The sequence below is a fragment of the Capsicum annuum genome, chromosome 12, assembly GCF_002878395.1.
Source record: "Capsicum annuum cultivar UCD-10X-F1 chromosome 12, UCD10Xv1.1, whole genome shotgun sequence".
Taxonomy (NCBI): Eukaryota; Viridiplantae; Streptophyta; class Magnoliopsida; order Solanales; family Solanaceae; genus Capsicum; species Capsicum annuum.
Window position 1 is genome coordinate 217,950,255 of NC_061122.1, and position 20,026 is coordinate 217,970,280.

At 30.5% G+C, this 20,026-nt stretch overlaps 2 protein-coding genes across 2 annotated transcripts; both read right to left on the bottom strand.

Annotated features, from left to right (window-relative positions):
• Positions 1–24: 24 nt before the first annotated feature.
• Positions 25–6,273, bottom strand: LOC107851266 (succinate dehydrogenase subunit 5, mitochondrial). Its single transcript, XM_016696215.2, has 4 exons — positions 5,851–6,273; positions 1,440–1,750; positions 1,177–1,362; positions 25–584 (listed from the first exon to the last, which is right to left on the bottom strand). The coding sequence occupies exons 1-4, from the start codon at positions 5,981–5,983 to the stop codon at positions 528–530; spliced, it is 687 nt and encodes a 228-aa protein (XP_016551701.2). The 5' UTR covers positions 5,984–6,273; the 3' UTR covers positions 25–527.
• Positions 6,274–11,138: 4,865 nt separating this feature from the next.
• LOC107849739 (probable carboxylesterase 2) lies at positions 11,139–12,110 on the bottom strand. The gene has a single exon (XM_016694301.2). It carries the CDS (start codon positions 12,108–12,110, stop codon positions 11,139–11,141), a length of 972 nt encoding a protein of 323 aa, XP_016549787.2.
• Between the last annotated feature and the right edge of the window lie 7,916 nt (positions 12,111–20,026).

Here is a 20,026-nt window from a genome sequence, read left to right on the forward strand (position 1 = left end):
TGTACCTTAATAATGGCTACGGTCTTTGCATAATAGATAACAGCTTCTTTATAATAGTTCACAGGTTCAAAAACTTACACAGGTTCAAAAACTTACACTTTTCACTACACGCATTCTTAGAATAATTATCCACACTAGTGTCAATCAAAGATGTTCATAGGTTCAGTTTGTTCAACTGAACACGACAGAAAAAAGTGAACTGGCTAGCATACAGTGCCATGTCCAATAATCAATCAAGAAAAATTAAACCAGTGTACCCGATTCATCAGTCAACCGGAAGCGATTGACATGAAATGCTATCTTTCTGAATATTCAGGAAACTATCTCCATAAAGAAGTTACTAGGATTAGTATCAACTACATATTGCTGTTATCACATTATCAAACTTGTGAAAGATCAGTGCAATTAACGGATCACATCGATATCATCCTGTATTATCTAAAACTTCCTTTTCTTTTTCCCAGGAAAATGTAAAATAGGTGATTTAAAGGCGAAAACAGTTCCGACTTTGAGACATCCTTGAAGGCTTATGCTCTTTTCTCAACATAGGAACCAGCTAGTCCCGAAGTCCCAAGAACCGTAATCTGGAGTGAGAAAGCTAGAAATCAGTCTGAGAAAACAAATAATGATAACCATTTACAATCTAAATAGTTTATTTCCCTTAAGTGGTAAATTTCGTACCAGAACAAAATGCATAAAGTTTTCTACATAACAGAGCTATCATCTGGTTATGTAAAATAAATAAGTTTTTGGTCACGGTAGTGCAGAAATAGTTAGAATAGTGAAATGCAACACAAATATGGTTTGGAAAATGAATGGTCAGTAGACTAAGTGCATCAAAAGAGAAATTAATTTTCCAGAAGAAACTGAATCCCACTCTCAAAATACAATCATGAATTGGCAGAGGTTTCAAAACTAATTTTTGGATGGTAACTTTATTTGACGGCACAGCGGATGAATCACAAAAGGCTAACACTGTATAAAAGTTTGACTATTAATTCTCCATAACAAATCCCAAAGGAAATTACAAAGTATTACTTGACCACAACTTTAGAAGAATTATTTGACTGTTTAAATTACTTTGGTGTCCCTTCCCCCTTGCTTCTGATGAAGTCACAACCTATTCATAGAAAAACTGAAATATGAGGAACCAACTTGCAGAAAAGTAGATTGTACCTTTCCCCATTCAGAATCAAGGCCACTGCATCTCATCTTCAGGTGTATCATCTTTGCCCCTAGTTCCGTCTCAACCTTCTTCTTCAAGTATCCCTCTTTTGACCCAAAAGCACTCAAGTAGGTATTGTAACGTTGAAATATTGTTTGGAATGCATCAGAGAATTCTTTTGGCATAGGCTTCACATTCTGCAACAATATAAATAATTGAACAGCGAGAACTTGAGAAAACATGAATGAGGTCCCTAGTTTTAAACTCCTCATACCTCACCACTTAAACCAATCGCGTCATCAATCTCCATTTTCAGAGATGTGAGAATCCCTGTGAACTCCTCCACTGCCTCCGCTGCACGGAAAACATTAATCAAAGCTTCCTGACCAGCCTTGTCATCAGTACTTTTTATCAATGCATTCTCTGCATCACCAACAACTGCATTTGGGAGCTCATCCCAGCTTGCAGCCATCAAGTCCTTAAAAGCTCGTTGTACCTCCGGATCTTTTATGTCAGGCAAGTGGGCCACATCTTCACTAAAAGAACGTGTGCTTCCCATTGCCATTGTCAAAGGATGTCGCAATACTAGAGCGTAACAAAATTCATTTAGTTTCACATTAGTGAAGTTAGATCCAGAAAATCAAAAGTACCACCTCACATGTGATCATTAAGCTGCTTCATGATTTACCCAATAAAAATTAAATAGGTTGTAGTAACTATCGGTCTAAGTAATGTTGTCAAAAATCCAACCAAGGAGCCAGCACTAGTACATTTATCCATGCCACACTAATCACAGAGTGAGTGAGTGATGTTGGGTGTATTTATGCATTCTAGTGTCACTAGTCTAGTCTTTTTAGTCTTGTTTTGAGGATGATTCATGTGCTTAATGTGTTGATAATGATATAAATGTGCATTTAAGTGTCCATGTATGTGTTTACGAGGTTTAATGGTGTTTTCACATGAGTTCTGATTCAAATTGATCATTTAGAATTCAACCGAGAAAACTAGTATGACTAGCTTGAGCTAGGTGTTTGTCTAGTCTATCGTGTTGGGTTCTAATGTGTTTAATGAGTTCCTAAGGTTGTTATTATGTATTTATATGTGAAACAACTTTATTATAATGTTCAAGGGTCAATTGGATCAAAACAAGAGTCAAAAAAATGAGCTAAAGATCAACGTGAATGAAGCCTAGTCTTAGCTCGTATTTCTATTTCGTCGTGTTGGATGTTGTGTTGTTTTGAGCTCTAAATTGTTCTGTTTAATGTTATAGGATGCTTGGTGAATCGATTATGATGATACATGAATGATATACAAGCTTCAAATCAAGTGGAAACAACTCAAAAAGGCTTGGAATGGATCACGGAAGCACAATACGCTACTTGACGCCAATTTGGACACCTGGAATGTCCAGGGGGAGTGAGGGCGCGTAAGACACTCCCAAATGTTCAGAAGGCACCAAAACAGTGAACCAAGGCGATATGGGGGCGACGCCTTGCCTGGAGTGGCGCTCAAATCAGGGCGCAGCCTTGCCTGGAGCGGGGCTATAGCCAAGGTGGCGCCCTCTCCACTCCTAGGCTCAATAACTGACAGTTTTCAACTCCAACACGGACTTGGATTGCTCCTATACTATAAATACATGTTATATCACGTTTTTACATACTTTTGGACAACTTTTTGGACATTTTAGAGCATTGGAGGCTACCACAACTTCTTTTTAGGTTTTATCATTCTTTAATGTAGTTTCTTTATGGTTTGTATCATCACTCCAAGGGATTGGATGATGAATATTTCCATTAAAGGCTAAAACTCCTTTTCCGGGGTTAAGGCTAAGATCATGACTACTTTCGTTTTGAATTAATTTTGTTTAATTGCTTATCATTATGGTTGTTTGTTTATTCTTGATTTAATTATTTTGAAGATTGATCACCCTTAGAATACATGTATTGTCGACCTTGTGATCTCGGGAGAGGGAATAGGGAGATAGAACGTGGGAATAGACAAAGTATGGTTCTTATTTCTTTATAAAACAAGGAATTTGAATTAGCATCTAGGACAGGGATGTACTTAGAAGCCTTACTTGATTCACACGTAGGATGATAGCTTTAAAACACTTAATTGGATTATTGCATCCCCGCTCAACGATGTAGTTGTAATATCCAAATTAGGTAAAAGGTTAGAGGTCAGGAGACCATAATCATGCAATTAACCCTACGAATCAACAATCACGATAAGCGATTTACCGAATGAAGTTAAAAAACGTAGTAGGATTGTTCGTAAGCCTTAACCCTGGGCTTATATCCATAGATTGTCCTAAGTCATTACTTTTCCGCATTAGTATAGTTTAGTTTATTTTTAATTCTAAAACTCTATTTGCGACTCTCCTCGATTGGTTAAACTAGAATTGGATAGTCAGCGAACGCAAGTCCCTGAGAGATCGATACTTGGGCTTCCTTGAAGCCACTTTACTACTTGATAGACCACGTACACTGTCAGTGAGCTACACATTTACCAATACCATGCTCACTACCAAAACTATGGTTTTCAGTGCGATAATGTCATGCTTTGAAATTCGTTTGTGGTTTTAGAAGTGGGACAATGCCATTGTCAGAAATTCATTTACCTTAGAAACTAGTAAAAAACTACCATCAATATTATATAAGCTCAATTAGCTCGTAGTAGCAACAATATGCCTGCTGTAATCAGAAATAAGATAGCTGAAGCACAAAAACCAACAGAGAAATGAAGTATCCCTAAAAGTAACCTGCTCTACTATAGTTACATCAAATTAAGAGGAATAAAGTTGCAAGTCGGACTTTCCATCTGTAGGTGCAAGGACCTTCCTTTGCTGCCCTCATCTACATTCCTCTCCACTAATCACAAGCCTACCCCTACCCCGCACCCGAAAAAACAAAATTGAAGAAACTATGAGATTGAAAATCTAACATCTTAGTAATTCTAAGAGCAAGATATTGATAAAAGATTTGAACCCAAGGGAAAGGCCTAGTGGTCAATGAAGTGAGTTGAGAACCATGAGGTCTCATGCTCAATTCCCAGCTGAGACAAAAATACCAGGTGATTTCTTCCCATCTGTCCTAGCTTTGACGACAATATGCTGGCCTTCAGCCTAAACAACCCTGTTAAACTCACATACTATGCTTTTTGTTAAACTTACATAGAGAGACAAAGTTCCTACCACAACAACTACCCCTTGATCCAAAACAAGCAGGGTTTGGCTATATAAATCCTAAATATCCGTTCTGCTCCATTTGGACTAGAGTTAAATTTCTTAACATAAAAAGGAAGCTGACCTTTACCACAAACTAGTTAGAGTTTACTATATCAATCATTTTAGACTATTACTTGCTACCCTCCTTTTCATACAGGCTTAACAAACAAGGTGTTTAAACGAATTGTACCAGTCAGTAAATCAGATTGTGGATCATATTTGTCCTTTTTTTCGTGTTTGGGTCAGCTTACGCGCACCCTGACTAATTTCACAAGATATTTATCATCTCCCACCAGCAATAGGTATCGGGTAGGTAACTAACCCACTAGCCCACCAATGCTAGGAAAAATGAGAAGAAATCACCTTAGTGTTTTTGTCTTTGCTGGGATTTAAAACTGAGACCTCATGGTTCTCAACCCACTTCATTGACCACTAGATCAAAGTCTTGGGTGCTCTTTTTACTTAGATGTTTTATTTCCTAGTTATTTCTTCATATAGGAACACAAGTATTCAACTTCTAAGAACGACATCCATTTAGACTATGAGTGAGTTTGCTTCGAAGTAAAATGATTTCCATCAAAATAAGTGGTTCCTTACTTATTTTCTTGTGTTCGGTACGTAAGCAAAAGAAATTATCCTAAAAGCACTTGTATATAATCTAGATAAATACTACGGACTATAGGCGGTGTGGGGTGGTGGAGATGAGGGCTATGAGAGTGGGAGTGAAGATGAGGTGTATTTTTTGAAGGGTGGAGAGGACACAATTAACGTAGAATATCACTTGTTTAACTTGCTTTCCCTACTTCTACTAAGGAAGCAGGTTTTCCGAAAGCGAACTGAATGGAATTGTTACTTTCCAAAAACATTGCTTCAAATCAAAGAAAGAAGGTCTATTTTCCTACATAGTTCGTTGTCATTTTCCTCATTATTAAGGACCTTATAAATATTTAACAAAACTTTTTACCAATCGAACTTGAGAAAATTGAAAAACATTTTCCATATTGAACACACCATGTCTCAATCTCAAACAAGTCGCGATCAGCTATACGAATCCTCAAAATCCATCAAAGCTATAAATTCAACTTTTTACATTAAAAATCCCATACATTTTCCAATTTTAGCAGAACAAAAATACTCCATTTGTCACATTTTATGGACATACTTCCTTTTTTCGTCTATTCCAAAGAATGTCATATTTTCTTATTTGACAATTATTTAATCACAGCATCTCCATTTTGTCTTACTGGGTCCCACGTAACGAGAAACACAACTAAAGATTAAAGTGACTTTAAGTGGGACTTAACAAAGTTGTCTTTTATTTCTTAAACTCCGCATCCGTATCCGGTCAAATTGCGCCACATAAAATGGGACGGGGAGTACAATCTTTCAAATTGGGTACATCCAAGAACATGTAAATATATAAACAAAAATATTAAAAAAAAATTGAAAATGCAATTACCAGGAAAAGGGGTTGTAGGAGAAGCTGATAAATGAAGGTGGCGATTGGAGTGGTAGTTGACGGCGGCGAAAGCTGAAGATCTGCGAAGTACTGAACGATACAGTGATTGTATCACAGGAATCAATTTCTGCATTTTTTTTTTTTTTTTTGCTAACACTCCTCTCTCACATAAATCAAAAGTTTTGGAGAAAAATGAGTTCAGGGAGTACTTTTAAGTCTTCAATTAAATAAGGGGCGTTTGTGTAAGGTATAAAAATAAATAATTTTGGTTCTGTTTGATTATTAAATTTGGAATAAGTAATAAATAATTTTAATATGATTTATCTTGAAATAAATTCATAAAATAACAAAATTATCCTTGAAACCCTTTGATTATTACTTTTAGCATTTCTACATAATTTTGTATTGAATTAAATTGTAATTGAATTTTGACATTCATAACTTTGAATTTGTAGAGGTTATAAGTATGAACGGCACATAAAATATCACCTATAATGACCATATTTTTTTCAATATTATATCACGATAAGAAGAATAAAGGTAGACCTTTGATAACCAAGCTTGGTTGGCCTAGTGATTAGCTCACTAGGTCGCTTAAGCAAGTGTCAGGGTTCGATTCCTGCCTTGTGCGTGCAGCAACCAATTGGCCAGCGGCAAACCCTTAAATGGAGCTCAGATTCGCAGAGGATTAGTCCTTGGCCTGTCGAACTGGGGGATACCTTGAAAAATAAAAAAAAGGTAGACCTTTGATTTTTCCGACTACTTCATATGCATTATAGCGAAAAGTCAAATAAAATAATAAAATAAATAAATAAAGCCTATGAACAAATTCATCTTAATTATGCACTTCAAATAGAGATGTGCATTGCATACTTGAAGCCAATATGTACACATCGTTCATTTATTAGTAAGAAAAATATATATGAATAAGCAATTAGTTAAAGGATGATCTCTATTTTAATTTGCATCAAAAGAAAAATCGTTTTTAAACTTATTGAACATAAAATTAAATTATTTATTTAAAAAGAAAATCTACATATCTTAAGAGCTATAGGACTATATAAAATATACTATACTTGCTAATTTTTTTGTATATATATATATAAAGAAGAATATATTCAAAAATTTCAATTAAAAAACAAAGTTGGCCAGAAGAAAAATGACACAATCCTTTTAGGTTCATGTGGTGCATCATTATATTATACTAGTCGATTATTTCGCATAAATAAGATAGACCATTTAGATGTGAAATAGAATTTTTACGAACTACCACTATCAAGTCATGTATCTAAATCATATATATCATAAATATATATTTTATGACTTGTATATAAATAGAATTTTCTTTTTAAGTTTTTGGACTTGGACTTGAACTCCTAAGTAATGAACTTCTGTAAATGATTGATGATTTAAAATTTTTTTAGTTGATTTTGTAATTGAAAAATTGTGATGAATAATTATTTAGTTTAATAAAGAAAGAATTGCTATAAGTTTACAGTTTTTAATGTTATTGAAAAAAGAAAAAAAGAAAAACCTTATATTATAAACTAAACTGAAAAAAGTGCCCCCCCTCCCCCCAAAAAAAAAATAAAAAAAATCAAAAGCATAACACAAAATTTGAAGAAGATAAACAATAAGTTGCAACCTAAAAAGTGATTGATGAATTATTCTGATATCTTTTAAAATCGACATCTTTCAAAATCTCCATACTTTCAATTGCTTACAAGATGAAAAACCCATCAACATTATGCAACTACATTAATTGTTAAAAAAAAAAAAGGTCAGCTCTGTATGTATGTATATATGTTGATCTTTGCTTATAGGAAAAATATATTTGGACAAATACGCATGAATCTGATATATTAACACATACATAATTGAACACACAAAAAAATTATAGGAATGCACACATAAAATTAATCAAGCTAGATAATGTTAAGGGTATTTTTGTAGATAAACAATATCTTCTTAGAAAGAATGCAATGTATATTATTTTTAGTACCACAAATTAAACATGTACTAAATCCCAGAATAACTACTCCCATCATAACTAATCCCAGCATAACTTGTATTCAAATCAAACGACTCCTAAAAGTGATAAGTGGGTCCCACGATATTATTAAATTAAAAAGGTAATGTCACTCAAACAACCGAAAGATAGTTGTTCGACAACTGCATTAGTTGTCCAACAACTTCAAACAATTGTCGAACAACTTTGATAGTTGTTGGGACAACTTCTATAGTTGTTGAGACAACTTTTATAGTTATTCAAGCGAAAATATTTAAAAAAAAATTATCACTTTTACCTAATTCTTAAAACTTGAAAGGTCCCACTTAATTGACAAACTTATTTGTCAGTTTTAATTCAAAATCCCTTCAAAGTTTTGTATCAAGTTGTAAATTGAATAACTTATTTAAATAAATAAAAGAATTTAAAAGAAAATCTTATATTTTCAATTAAAGTTTCTATTAGAAAAAAATACTGTTTCGAAGAAATATCATATTTCTTGATCACTTTATTTATTACTAGTGATATGATAGTATTCAACATCAAGTATGAGGGTCTTTTGGGGTTTGCAATGAATACACAAGGAGGAGTTTGGACGGACCTTATTGAAAATCAATGGGAGGGCTTTCACGTGTGAATGGGTAGCTTGGAGCACAAAGAAAGCTACGTTTGAGCCTTATCTGAACTGTGTTTGTAAGAGACAAACTATAAATAGATGTCTTGGTCATTTTTAGTTCTTAGATTGCTTGAGATGAAGAATTGATATTATATTTTATTGTAGAGGGTGGAGTCCCTATCTTAGGGTAGAATAGCTTAGTGTTAACTTGGATTAGTGATGGGTGCATGCATTTACATTGTTGGCCTAGAACTTCTACCTTTTAGAAGTATTATTCCTTTGTGGATTCAAATCGAATGTCTCCTTTCAATGAGGCATCTTTGTAGCGTTATTTGGAAGATAACGATATCCAGATCGATTTTGCATATTTACATTATTTAGTTGACATTTGATCTTCTTTCTCCACCTCTCATCTCCTTCCCCTTCTATCTTACCTAATTATTTTTTGAATTTAATTTTATTTGAATCTCTCACTTTAAATCGTATCAACTAGGCTACGCTTTTAGATGTTCAAAAGAAATATAACTATGTACGTAGATATTTTTAGAAAAGACCCTTTGCTTCTAGCAAAATGAATCATAACTAAAAGTACCTAATATAATTAAAATGGAATAAATTTGAAGACGATAATGATGAAAGATACGATTCATTTGATTGCCAGATCAGCACAATCAATATAAGATCTTAGGTTGTTTGCCTTATTTTCTTCTTCTTTTGAGATAAGGAGTATTTCCAAAACAGAACAATAGAAGAAAATGAGAGCATTATATGACACATCTGTTTTGTGGAACTAACACTATATCCTAGCATTGGAATGTCATGTTATAATACTATACTGCTCCATCCATTTTGAATTAGTTGGCCTATGGGCTTGACACACACATTAAAAAAATATTAATTAGGTGCTTATTTTATCAAATTATACTTTGAGAATATAAGATAGAATAAATATACTTTGTTTTATCATTTAATATCAAGGGTAGTATTGAAAGAATATAATAAAATCCTCTTGATTTCACCAAAGAGACAACTAAATTGAAACAAATATTTTTAAAAAGAGGGTCAACTAAAATGAAATGGAGGGAGTATTTAAACATGTCAATAATATATATTTTTAATGATAAGAGAATGTCGGTTGCTATTCTTTGAGTGTGCGTAGGGTCACTTCGCAACCATACAGGAGAAGTAAACAACATTAGATAAGCTCCGTGATGAGCTAGACTAATAAAGCATGCAAGAGATTTTGAACTTGAGACCCATTTATTTGAGAGATCACATGCTCAACCAATACAGTCGTACCTACGAGTCAATACTATCTTTTTGTAGGTTTGAATTGTCTTTATTTGAGGTAAAAAAATAACGTATTAAATGCAAAGTAAAAAGAAGATTGCTGAAATAATACAAAGATATTTTTCAAATTATTCAAGCATAAAGTAGAGAATATTACATAAATGACTAAATTAATAAATCTATCAAAAATATTCCCTCTATTCTATTTTATGTGTCACCTTTTGACCAGACATGAAGTTTAAGAAATGAGTGATGACTTTGTAAAGTTTACAAAATTGCCCCTCTTAAAGTTTACTTTTTGGTTGTCTTTTCTTATTAAATGAGACTCAGTAAAGATAAAATGGGGATGTTGTCTTTAAATAGTTACCAAATAAGAAAAAATGATATTCTTTTTGGAACGAACTAAAAAGTAAATAACGATAAAAAAAACAGAACGAAGAGAGTAAAATATAAGAAAAGCTAATACATTTAGGGTGTGTTTGGTATGATGGAAAATGTTTTTCTATTTTTTCTTGTTTGATTGCAATAAAATGTTTGAAAAATATTTTCCACAACAACTCATTTTCCTCAATTTGAGGGAAAATGACTTCCCTTATGGGCCAAGGGAAGTCATTTTTCAGAAAATGACAAATGTACCTTATGACCCCACCCCCACCCCTCTTCCTCATCCCAACAACACTCATATTCATATAGCTCAAAAAATTCACATTTCTAAAAAATTTACATTACTCGAAAATATTTTTCACTATACTTTGTTTCAATTTTTCACCGCTTGAAATAAAAAGAAGCCCGAATTTTTCCCATTTCCAATGTTCGTTGAATGTATTGTTATTTTCATATGCATAAAAGAAGACTTACCTATGTTACTTTTGCTAATTGCATATTTCATTTTGTCATCGATGTAACTTGTTTCACGAGGTTGAATAAGCTTGTCGTTCAATTATATTTCTATTGATTGTAGTATTTTGAGATTGTCCTGACAAAATATTGAAAAGTGTCTTCTATATTTGCTAATTAATAGTTGATATTGATTTTATTTATTATGCTTAAATTAATTCTTATAAATTATTGAGTTGCTAGAGACATTGATATACTAGTTAACAGTTAGTAGTATTTTCTAAATGAATATTTTTTCACTCACCAATCAAACACTAGAAAATATTTTTCTAAAGAATAGTCTCTACTCATCAACCAAACACCATAAAATATTTTTCGAAAAATATTTTCCATTCACCAACCAAACATGAGAAAATAAGTAGAAAACCAACTTATTTTCCAGGAAAACATTTTCCAAGAAAACATTTTTCAGAGAAAATATTTTACATCATACTAAACACACCCTTAAGGAAAGACAAAAGTTCACATATAGACTTATTAAAAGTGAGGCTTTTCCCTATTGAAGAAATGTGCCAAATCCTTGATAAAATCTTGGGCCTTTTGACAGTGCAAATCATTCAAAGGAAATACATGGTCCTCCCCTTGTGTTTCTTGGATCTCAACCACACCCATCCACCCGCTCCGGCCCAATGCTTGATAATAGGCCCATCCTCTATCCTTCAAAATATCTTTTTCCGCCACACAAATCAAGACTCTCCGACAACCTAGACTCATTAAACCCGGTGCACCTTCTGCAATCGGATTAATCCTTGGGTCATCATTATCTGGATTAGACGGACACACAAATGACCACATTCTATCCACATACATCTTCTTATCTGGGTACAAACTCTCCGATCCTATCGGCTCAGACCCCCAAAAATACGGATGGACTAAAGCAACACCAAGAATATCAACACTAAGCCCAGGCTCAATATTTCCCGCGGCCATAGCCACATTATGAGCTATGTTAGCACCCGCACTGTCTCCATACAAAAAAATACGCGTAAAGTTGGCATGTTCATTTAGCCACGGCTCAGGGCCATTGCCATTACAATGGGAAAAAACCCATTGTAGTGCTTGCCATGAATCTTCGTATGCAATAGGAATAGGGTACTCAGGGGGGCTTCTATAATGAACCGAAATCGCGATAACTCGTGATTCGGACACAAGGGCATTGAGGTAATTATGATATTTTGACGAAGATGGAGTGAACATGCAAAATCCTCCACCATGGAAATAAATAACAAGTGGCAATTTTTGGTTATCAGAATTACTTGGTAGGTAAATTCGAACATAAACTTTAGAATCGAGGAATATATTCGAAATATCTTTTGATGAAACTCCAGTTTGAGAATCAATACCTGCAGGAATTTCATCAGTAACCAAAAGTCTCTCAACGTGACCATTTTTGTAAACTCTATGATATGGTAAGAACTCATAATCAAGCTCTAAATTGCTTGTAGCCATTTAATGTTTAACCTAAAATTGAGTATATAGTAGTTGGAAATTTTTTGAGGTATATGTATTTATACTATGTTTGAATTCTTATCATAAAAAGTAGTGTTCCATAGCTACGTTTAAAATTGCGATAGCTATTGAACTTGTTATCTCCACATATTGTGATACATTATGTTGTACCTAAGATAAGGTGAGATATTGGTTTATTATTTTTCTATCTGGTTTTGGATGGTTATAAGTGATTTTCAGTTCTGTGAAAAGAAAAAAAATACTCACCCGATCAGCTTTTATCAATTTTTCTTTTTAGTCCGTTTAAAAAAGTATGTTTTTTTTTTTCTTTTAATTTAGTAACTCTCTAATTTGAACTATCCAATTGCATGTTTAAAAGCACAAAATTAAAAGACAATTGATATATTCCACGTACCTTTAGCTTAAAATCACAAGATCCAAAAAATCTTTTTTAATTTTTTAAACTTCTAATCAAGTCAAAATCGAACACATAATTAAAACGGAGGAAATATTAGTGCTCAGTAGTTCGTCTAAAAAGAATGATCACGCTCAAAATTTAAAAATAATTGGACTTATTTATGCTAAATCTAGTTAGTGATAAGCTTTTATAGCTAGTAAGGTACTAGGGTTTAGCTAACATTTAATAATAAAGGGTATTACCCGTTTCTCTTCTTTTTCTCCTTCTTGATAGAAGTTTGGTGTGAGCCGTAAGGTATATGGTATAATAGTCTCAGGATGAAATGTAGGATTATTTTATCTTGCATTTGGTTGGAAGTAGTTAGTCTCAGGATTATTTATCCTACCATTTATAACATAGTGATCGAATAAGTTGCCCGATGAGATAACTAATCCAAATTAATTAATCCCGAAATAACTTATTCCCGATCAAACATCCTAAACAAATTATACAGTTCAAACTTTTCAAGTTGAATTGAAAAAGCTGAATTTAAGGACACACTATCACGAAGTCTTGAACTACTCCATCTGCTAATTTTTACTTGTTTAGTATAATAAAAACAATTATCCAATTTTACATGTTTGATTTGAAAAATTTAGAGATAATTTACCACTTTGTGTCTATTTTACCTTTATTATTAACTATTGTCATTATCCAATATTTCAAGCGATTATGTCAACTTAAATATATCCAATACTTCAAGGGATTATGTTAACTTAAATATGAATAAGTAAATATGTACGGGAAAAGTAAAAAAATATAATTTAAAAATATATAATGACATATTATTATGAAGTTTTGAACGAAACTGAACTTAAGGACACAATATTCTCAAATTTTGAACCAAATTAATTTCAAACGCAATATTTTAAAAATTTCAAACTGTAAAACTGAACCTAAAATACGTTGTTCTTTGAACTAAGAGGAAGCAAGGAAGCTGCTCACTACTTCACTTTTTAAGATGTGACTAATAATTTATAAATAATGATCTTCAATGAATTAGTTTGAGAATTTGAGGGTTTAAGTTTAAATTCAGTAGAAAAAGAAACACTAGAATGATCTTCTCATTCGTCTTAGTCTTTGTAAATACAGTTACTTGATATATGTTATTGGTGGAAGGTGACATATATCTCGTGAATTTAATTAAAAGTGTGTGAAAACTGACTCGAATAAAATTTTATTAATTTCCTAATAGTTTTTTTTTTTTTTTGGCGGGGGAGGGGGATTATTAATTTCCTAATATCTATGTTACCGACAATTCTATTAGTTTATATGCTCTTTCATTTTACGTGAAACTTCTTATTTTAAAAGAATGATGTATTTTACTTCTAAAACAATTTAATTATTTTTATTATATATAAAAACGTATTTTTAGTCATTGTTAAGACACTTGACTTGGAAGATGGATTCATTTTTTGGATAGCTTAAAACAACAAAAACCTCCTATTTTAACAGTTAATCATGTATATTCCATTTCTACTAATATAAATCAAGTCAAATGTCGACAAAAAATCAAGCACTACGTTGTTATCTTTATAGTTTCACCAAACACTCTCTTAAAGGGGTCATTTGGTTTCGAAGCAAGTTATGAGTGAATTAGTAATATATAAATTGTAATCTCTCTGTATATGTAAAAGGAAAAGTAGAAATATTAGAAGAAGTGAAGTGGAAAGCTACTGAAAATTCATGTGGCGATTTTAGGATAAAGCTTAATAGTTTGTAATAACATTTTTGATTAAAAAGATTAAAAATATTTGAATTTAAAAATATTATTCAAAAAATTCACTAAGCTAATAAACTCATGATTGAAGAGTTCTAAATAAACTTTTACTCTTTACTAACTAATCTCTTTTAAAATTAAAATGTTTAAAACATATCTGAATATAATTTATTTAAATATTAAATAAAAGTAAAAATATATTAATAGTAATAATAATAAATAATAGTAGTAAACGTGGTAGTACGTAATATGTGCAGCAGCAACAACAACAACAGTTATTAAATAAACAAATAAATAATAACCGCGTGTTAGAAGTATAACAACAGTAACTCAGTTGAGGTTATTATTAGATTAGTTATCATTGTAACCTTTTTTTTTTTTTTTTGGAATATTGAATTGAAAATTATTAAGTTATTTGAACTTGGATTAAAAAAGATAATTAAAATTTGTGTTATTTGAACTTGGATTAAAAAAGATAATTAAAATTTGTGTTTAACTTTATCCAACTTTACATGCGTTTCAGGTGAAAATATATTTATAGCATAAGCATATTTTTCATACTTTTATAAAAAAGGCATAAAAGAAAAGAATAAAATAGCAAAAAGACCAAAGAAAAATTAAGTAAACCCAAACCAGCCACACAACTTTTCCATCCTCTCCGATGTAATTTCAAAATAAATAATTTTTAAGAAAATTTTATCTTTGTCTATAAAATTTATTAAAATTAATTTATAGATAAAGACAATGTTTATTAAAAATTACTTAGTTCGCAATATCTTTTTATAGTCTTAAATTGAAATTGTAAGAGGATAGAATTTATTTTTAAAATTATTTTTTAGATAAAGATAAAGTTAGCTAATAATTGGTTAGTTGAATTAGTGTTAAATTTTAGAATTTTGAATTTGAATTGAAAGTTACAAATTCTTCTAGAATTTGAACCGAAAATCAACTCTATACTAGATATAGTCAAATTTTAAATAACTCTTTCCTATATAAGTTGATTTTTCAATCAAACCTTTTATTTTATTCTCGAAACTCTCTTACTTATTCTTTAATTCTTCAATCAAATTTACTTATTTATTATACAATATTTAGGGTTAACACTTGCATAAATTAATATATTACTAAAAATTACACAAATACGCAAATTATGTTTTCAATATTACAAAAAATTCAACTCCTTAAACATATTACAGAAATCTCAACATATACATAGAATGCTATGTATATGTCGGCTATATTATGTATATTAATAGGGAGAGAGGGTAAAGTAATTAAAAAAATGGGAGTGAGTATAATTATTTTCAAAAGGGTTGATATTTATGTTATTTATACATATATTTATGCAGAATTTGTTTACTATTCAAATTTGTCTTTAAACTATTTGATTATAATATGTTAATATTTATGTATTTGATAGTATAGAGTTAATTTGTTATAGATTGTGCTATTGAGGTAAATGATCATTTTTGTTTTCTTTAATTGTGCTTGGTTGTAACATATAATTTTGAAATATTTGTGTTCGGAGAAATCAATTTTGAACGATCAATAAGCTTTGAAACGACAATCAAATATTCAACAACATAAAAGATATAAGATTATTGCTTAGGGAGGTTGCATGCTCGATTGCTTATGTAACAAAACTACCCATTCAGATCTGTCAGTTTGTCATCCTATTTTCTTTTATATTGTCTTTTTTAAAAGAAAAACTCTAACAAACAAATATGTTATTGAATTTGAATTTTGATTAAATTTAAATTCAAATAAAATATTAATTTCTTATCCTCGTATATATATACTACAATCTCCGATACATAATTTACTGTTAGACTTTATATTGTTGATAAATAGGTGTAGTTGTACTAATCATATCTTGGTGAAGTAAAAAGAAAAAATTAATAATTGGTAAGGTCAATTTTTATGTTGCATATGCAAGTAATTTTTGTCTATTTATTATTTTACTATCTCTTATATTTATTTTTATCATTTTTCTTTTACATGTAAAACTTTTCAAGATTAGTTTGATGTAAATTTGAAATCTTTTGAATTTTAAATTGACACTTTATGATTATAGAGAATTTTAAAATTTAAATTTATGTAGATTGATTCTTCTCTATGCGCTTGAAGAACACCAACACATACATAGAAAATGCATGGACGAAAATTGAAAGGAAGTTAAAAAATTCTTGTACCGATACACTAAAGTTTTGATATATCAAAGTGTTAGGGTTTTTGCCCTGATTTTGTTACTATATTTAAGTTTTATTTTTTTTAGAAGGAAAATAAAAGTTATCATAATTACTTTTGCTTTTCCTGAAAGAAAAATATAATTCTTTTTCATATTTGGCTAACCTCTTTATTGGAGGAAAGATTTTGGACATCTACAAATAGAAGACCCCCTTCTCATACCATAACACAAAATAACATCCATGATGTAGTCTTTAAAGAGTCTTTGTTTAGGGGGAGATTTCTCCCAATAAGTTTTAGGATTTTCAATTTTATTTTTAATATGTAGCACTACTAGAAAAACAGCAAAAATCGACCACCCAAAACCGACCACTTGTGGTCGATTTTTTTATTTTTTAAATTTTTTTTATTAAAAAAGCGACCACATTATAAAATATCAAAATAAATATTCTAATAATTTTAATATTAATTATTATATATTTTAAAAATTAAAATGTTAAAAAAATAACAAAACCGACCACAAGTGGTCGGTTTTTATAAAAATAATAAAAAAATATTTCTAAAAAGCGACCACTTGTGGTCGGTTTTTAAAAATGTTTTTCTTTTTTTTAGAAATAAAAAACCATCTACTTTTGGTCGGTTTTGAATCTAAAAGAAAAAACAAAATACTTTTAAACATAATATTTATATGTAATCAAAATAATTATATATATGTAATCAAATATATATATTATTTGTTTCATAAAAAATAATTGTATAAATTTTTGAAATTACATTGATTACACGTAGTAGATAATCAGTATAATAATAATAAAAATCAGTCATTCCACAATTTTTTGAAAAAATTACACTTAAAAATATATCAAATAAAATAAACAAATTATGTTAAACATAATCTTTATATTTTATTTATATTTCAATATATAAAATAAACATTTTCTTTCGAATATACGTTAAATGATGTTAAACATGCATAACCTTTGTATAATGAATATGTGTGTATATATATATATATATAATATGTTACTATATAATATGTTACTATATAATATGTTACTATATATTATGTTACTATATATTTCGATCATAATAATGTAATATATAACCGATAATTCATCAAAATATAATGAACGTGTTCGATTATAAGGTAACATTCTTGTGGATGTGATATATGTATACGCATCAAGAGTTCATATATATAGATATCTTTTCATATATATATATATATATATATATATATCATGTAGTGCTGAATTGATGAACGATGTAATCAAAACCTAATATATTAAGCTGATCAAATATAATTAATCGAACACTAATGTAAGTATGTATAAGAAACACATCGCATTATTTTATTGGATAATATACTTGTATACGCATGTGATGTATATAGTATGTATTTTGAACTTTATATAGTTGATACTGTGTATATGTGTCTGTATATATGTATATGTATATATATAATATATACATATTATACAACGACGGTATATTAATGACATAAGATAAATCAACCGATTATTTATTTGAGTATATGTGAAATACAATGGGGTAGTCGATAATGTGTATATATGTGTGTGTGTATGTATAGGTATATATGTAGTATATATATACATATTATATAGTGAACGTATGTTAATGACATAAGATAAACCAACCGATGATTCAACTGAGTTTCTGTGAAATACATAGTATATTATTATGGGGTAGTAAAATTGGGTATGTGATGTATATAGTACGTATTTGAATATTGATAGCCAATTGAATGAATTTATATATACGTATATCTCGTGTAGTGATGAAATAGATATACTATTTTGTTTCAATATAATGTAGACAGACGTATATTGTTGAAGTTGTAATAACCCAAGACAAGTATTACGAGGTATATATGGGGAGGAAGGAAGTAGGGGAAGGAGACAGAAAATTGAATCATGAAACTAGCATATACTTACCATTTGCTTTGAATTTTGAATTTTGAACGACCGCTAAAATTGGATATATGTATATATATACTGCATATCTCGTGTAGTGACATATGCAGTAATCGAAAGCTCGATAACTGAATGTATATATCAAAATATTTTGAATAATACATTGATATCATACTTATGAAGAAATAGATATACTATTTTGTGTCAATGTAGATACGCGTATATTGTTGAAGATGTAATAACGTACGGCATCGATAATTTATCTGATTAACACGTTATATATATATATATTATATAATTTATCTGTTATAAATATTATACAAATTATTAAAAAAAATAATCTATTAAAAATTAAATTAAATTTATTAAAGTATAATTTATCAAAAACTTAGTAAAAACCGACCACATACCGACCACATGTGGTTGGTTTTTCTGTTATTTAAAAAAAATTAATTAAAAACAGTTTTTAATCCAACCCGACCCACCCAATCCCCAAATAAAGAAAAGGAAAAACGGGAATCAACAGCCCTAACTCAAATTCTCTCCATTTCTCTCCAATTCTTTCAAAAATTCTTTCACTCTCAAAGTTTGTCACGCCAGGATCTTCTCCACTACTCTTCTCCATCACTTCAATTCGGGTAAGTGCTGAAATTGTTCTTATTGGATAGTAAGGTCGATTAGGGTTATTAATCTTAGTTCGTATTTATATAAATATGGTAAGTTATGGTGTATGGTTATGTTATTTTTCCTATAATTGATTTCGAACCGAGTAAATCAAATAACTTGTGGTAGAATCCCAAACTTGAACCAATAAAGTTTACTGTTCTTAGTTCTTGATGACGTTTTATTGTGAATCATATAGTGATATCAATTGCTTAGTTCTTATGTATATAGCCTATCACTTTTCTGTCGTTTTATTTTTGGGTAAAATAATGTGCCACTTTCACATAGTTATATCTATTGGACATGAACAACCATCCTCCCCCACTGACATTTTCACTTCAGATAAATTGTACACCTTCAAGATACGGGATACAGGGCACTATAACTATTTATAGGGATTTGGAAACAATACTGAAAATTACAATAAAATGCTTAAAATATGTTTAGGAAAAAAAAGGCTACTACTATTAGAAACAGTATTATTAGGTGTTCATATGTCATTATATATGCTATAAAACTAAATACTGCATTAACTCTCTCCTATTTTCAATACTTAAACATGAATGTAGCATAGAGTAGATGGGTATTTTGGAGAAAATTGCAGTAGCCTGTCTTTTAATTTGCTAAGATCATCATTTTCGACAGTGCAGCTTCCTGTGAGAGAATCAAGAAGCAGATTGAAGCTACCATTTTGAAATATCAAGACATTAAGTAAAATATCAAAGGTAAGTTGACATAGTGAAGCCGTGTGGGGCCTTGTGCGATTCACTATTGTTGTTATCTTCCTTTTACTGTTCATATTGAAGTCTAGTGAAGCCTTGTGTGGCCTTATGCGATTCACTAGCATTGTTCTTGACATTTTGTTATTGCTTGTTTCTTGTACTGTCAACATGATCTTATATCATTTCTTGTTTTGAATGTGGTTTGTTCGGTGACTTAGGTGGTTGAAAATGGT

Excerpts from the sequence above, each read along its gene's own strand:
- LOC107851266 (XM_016696215.2), bottom strand. The coding sequence starts at position 5,983 with ATGCAGAAATTGATTCCTGTGATACAATCACTGTATCGTTCAGTACTT. Across the intron at positions 1,751-5,850 it reads TCCTACAACCCCTTTTCCTG|TATTGCGACATCCTTTGACA; the intron begins GTAATTGCATTT and ends GTTACGCTCTAG. Across the intron at positions 585-1,176 it reads TTGATTCTGAATGGGGAAAG|ATTACGGTTCTTGGGACTTC; the intron begins GTACAATCTACT and ends TTCTCACTCCAG.
- LOC107849739 (XM_016694301.2), bottom strand. The coding sequence starts at position 12,110 with ATGGCTACAAGCAATTTAGAGCTTGATTATGAGTTCTTACCATATCAT.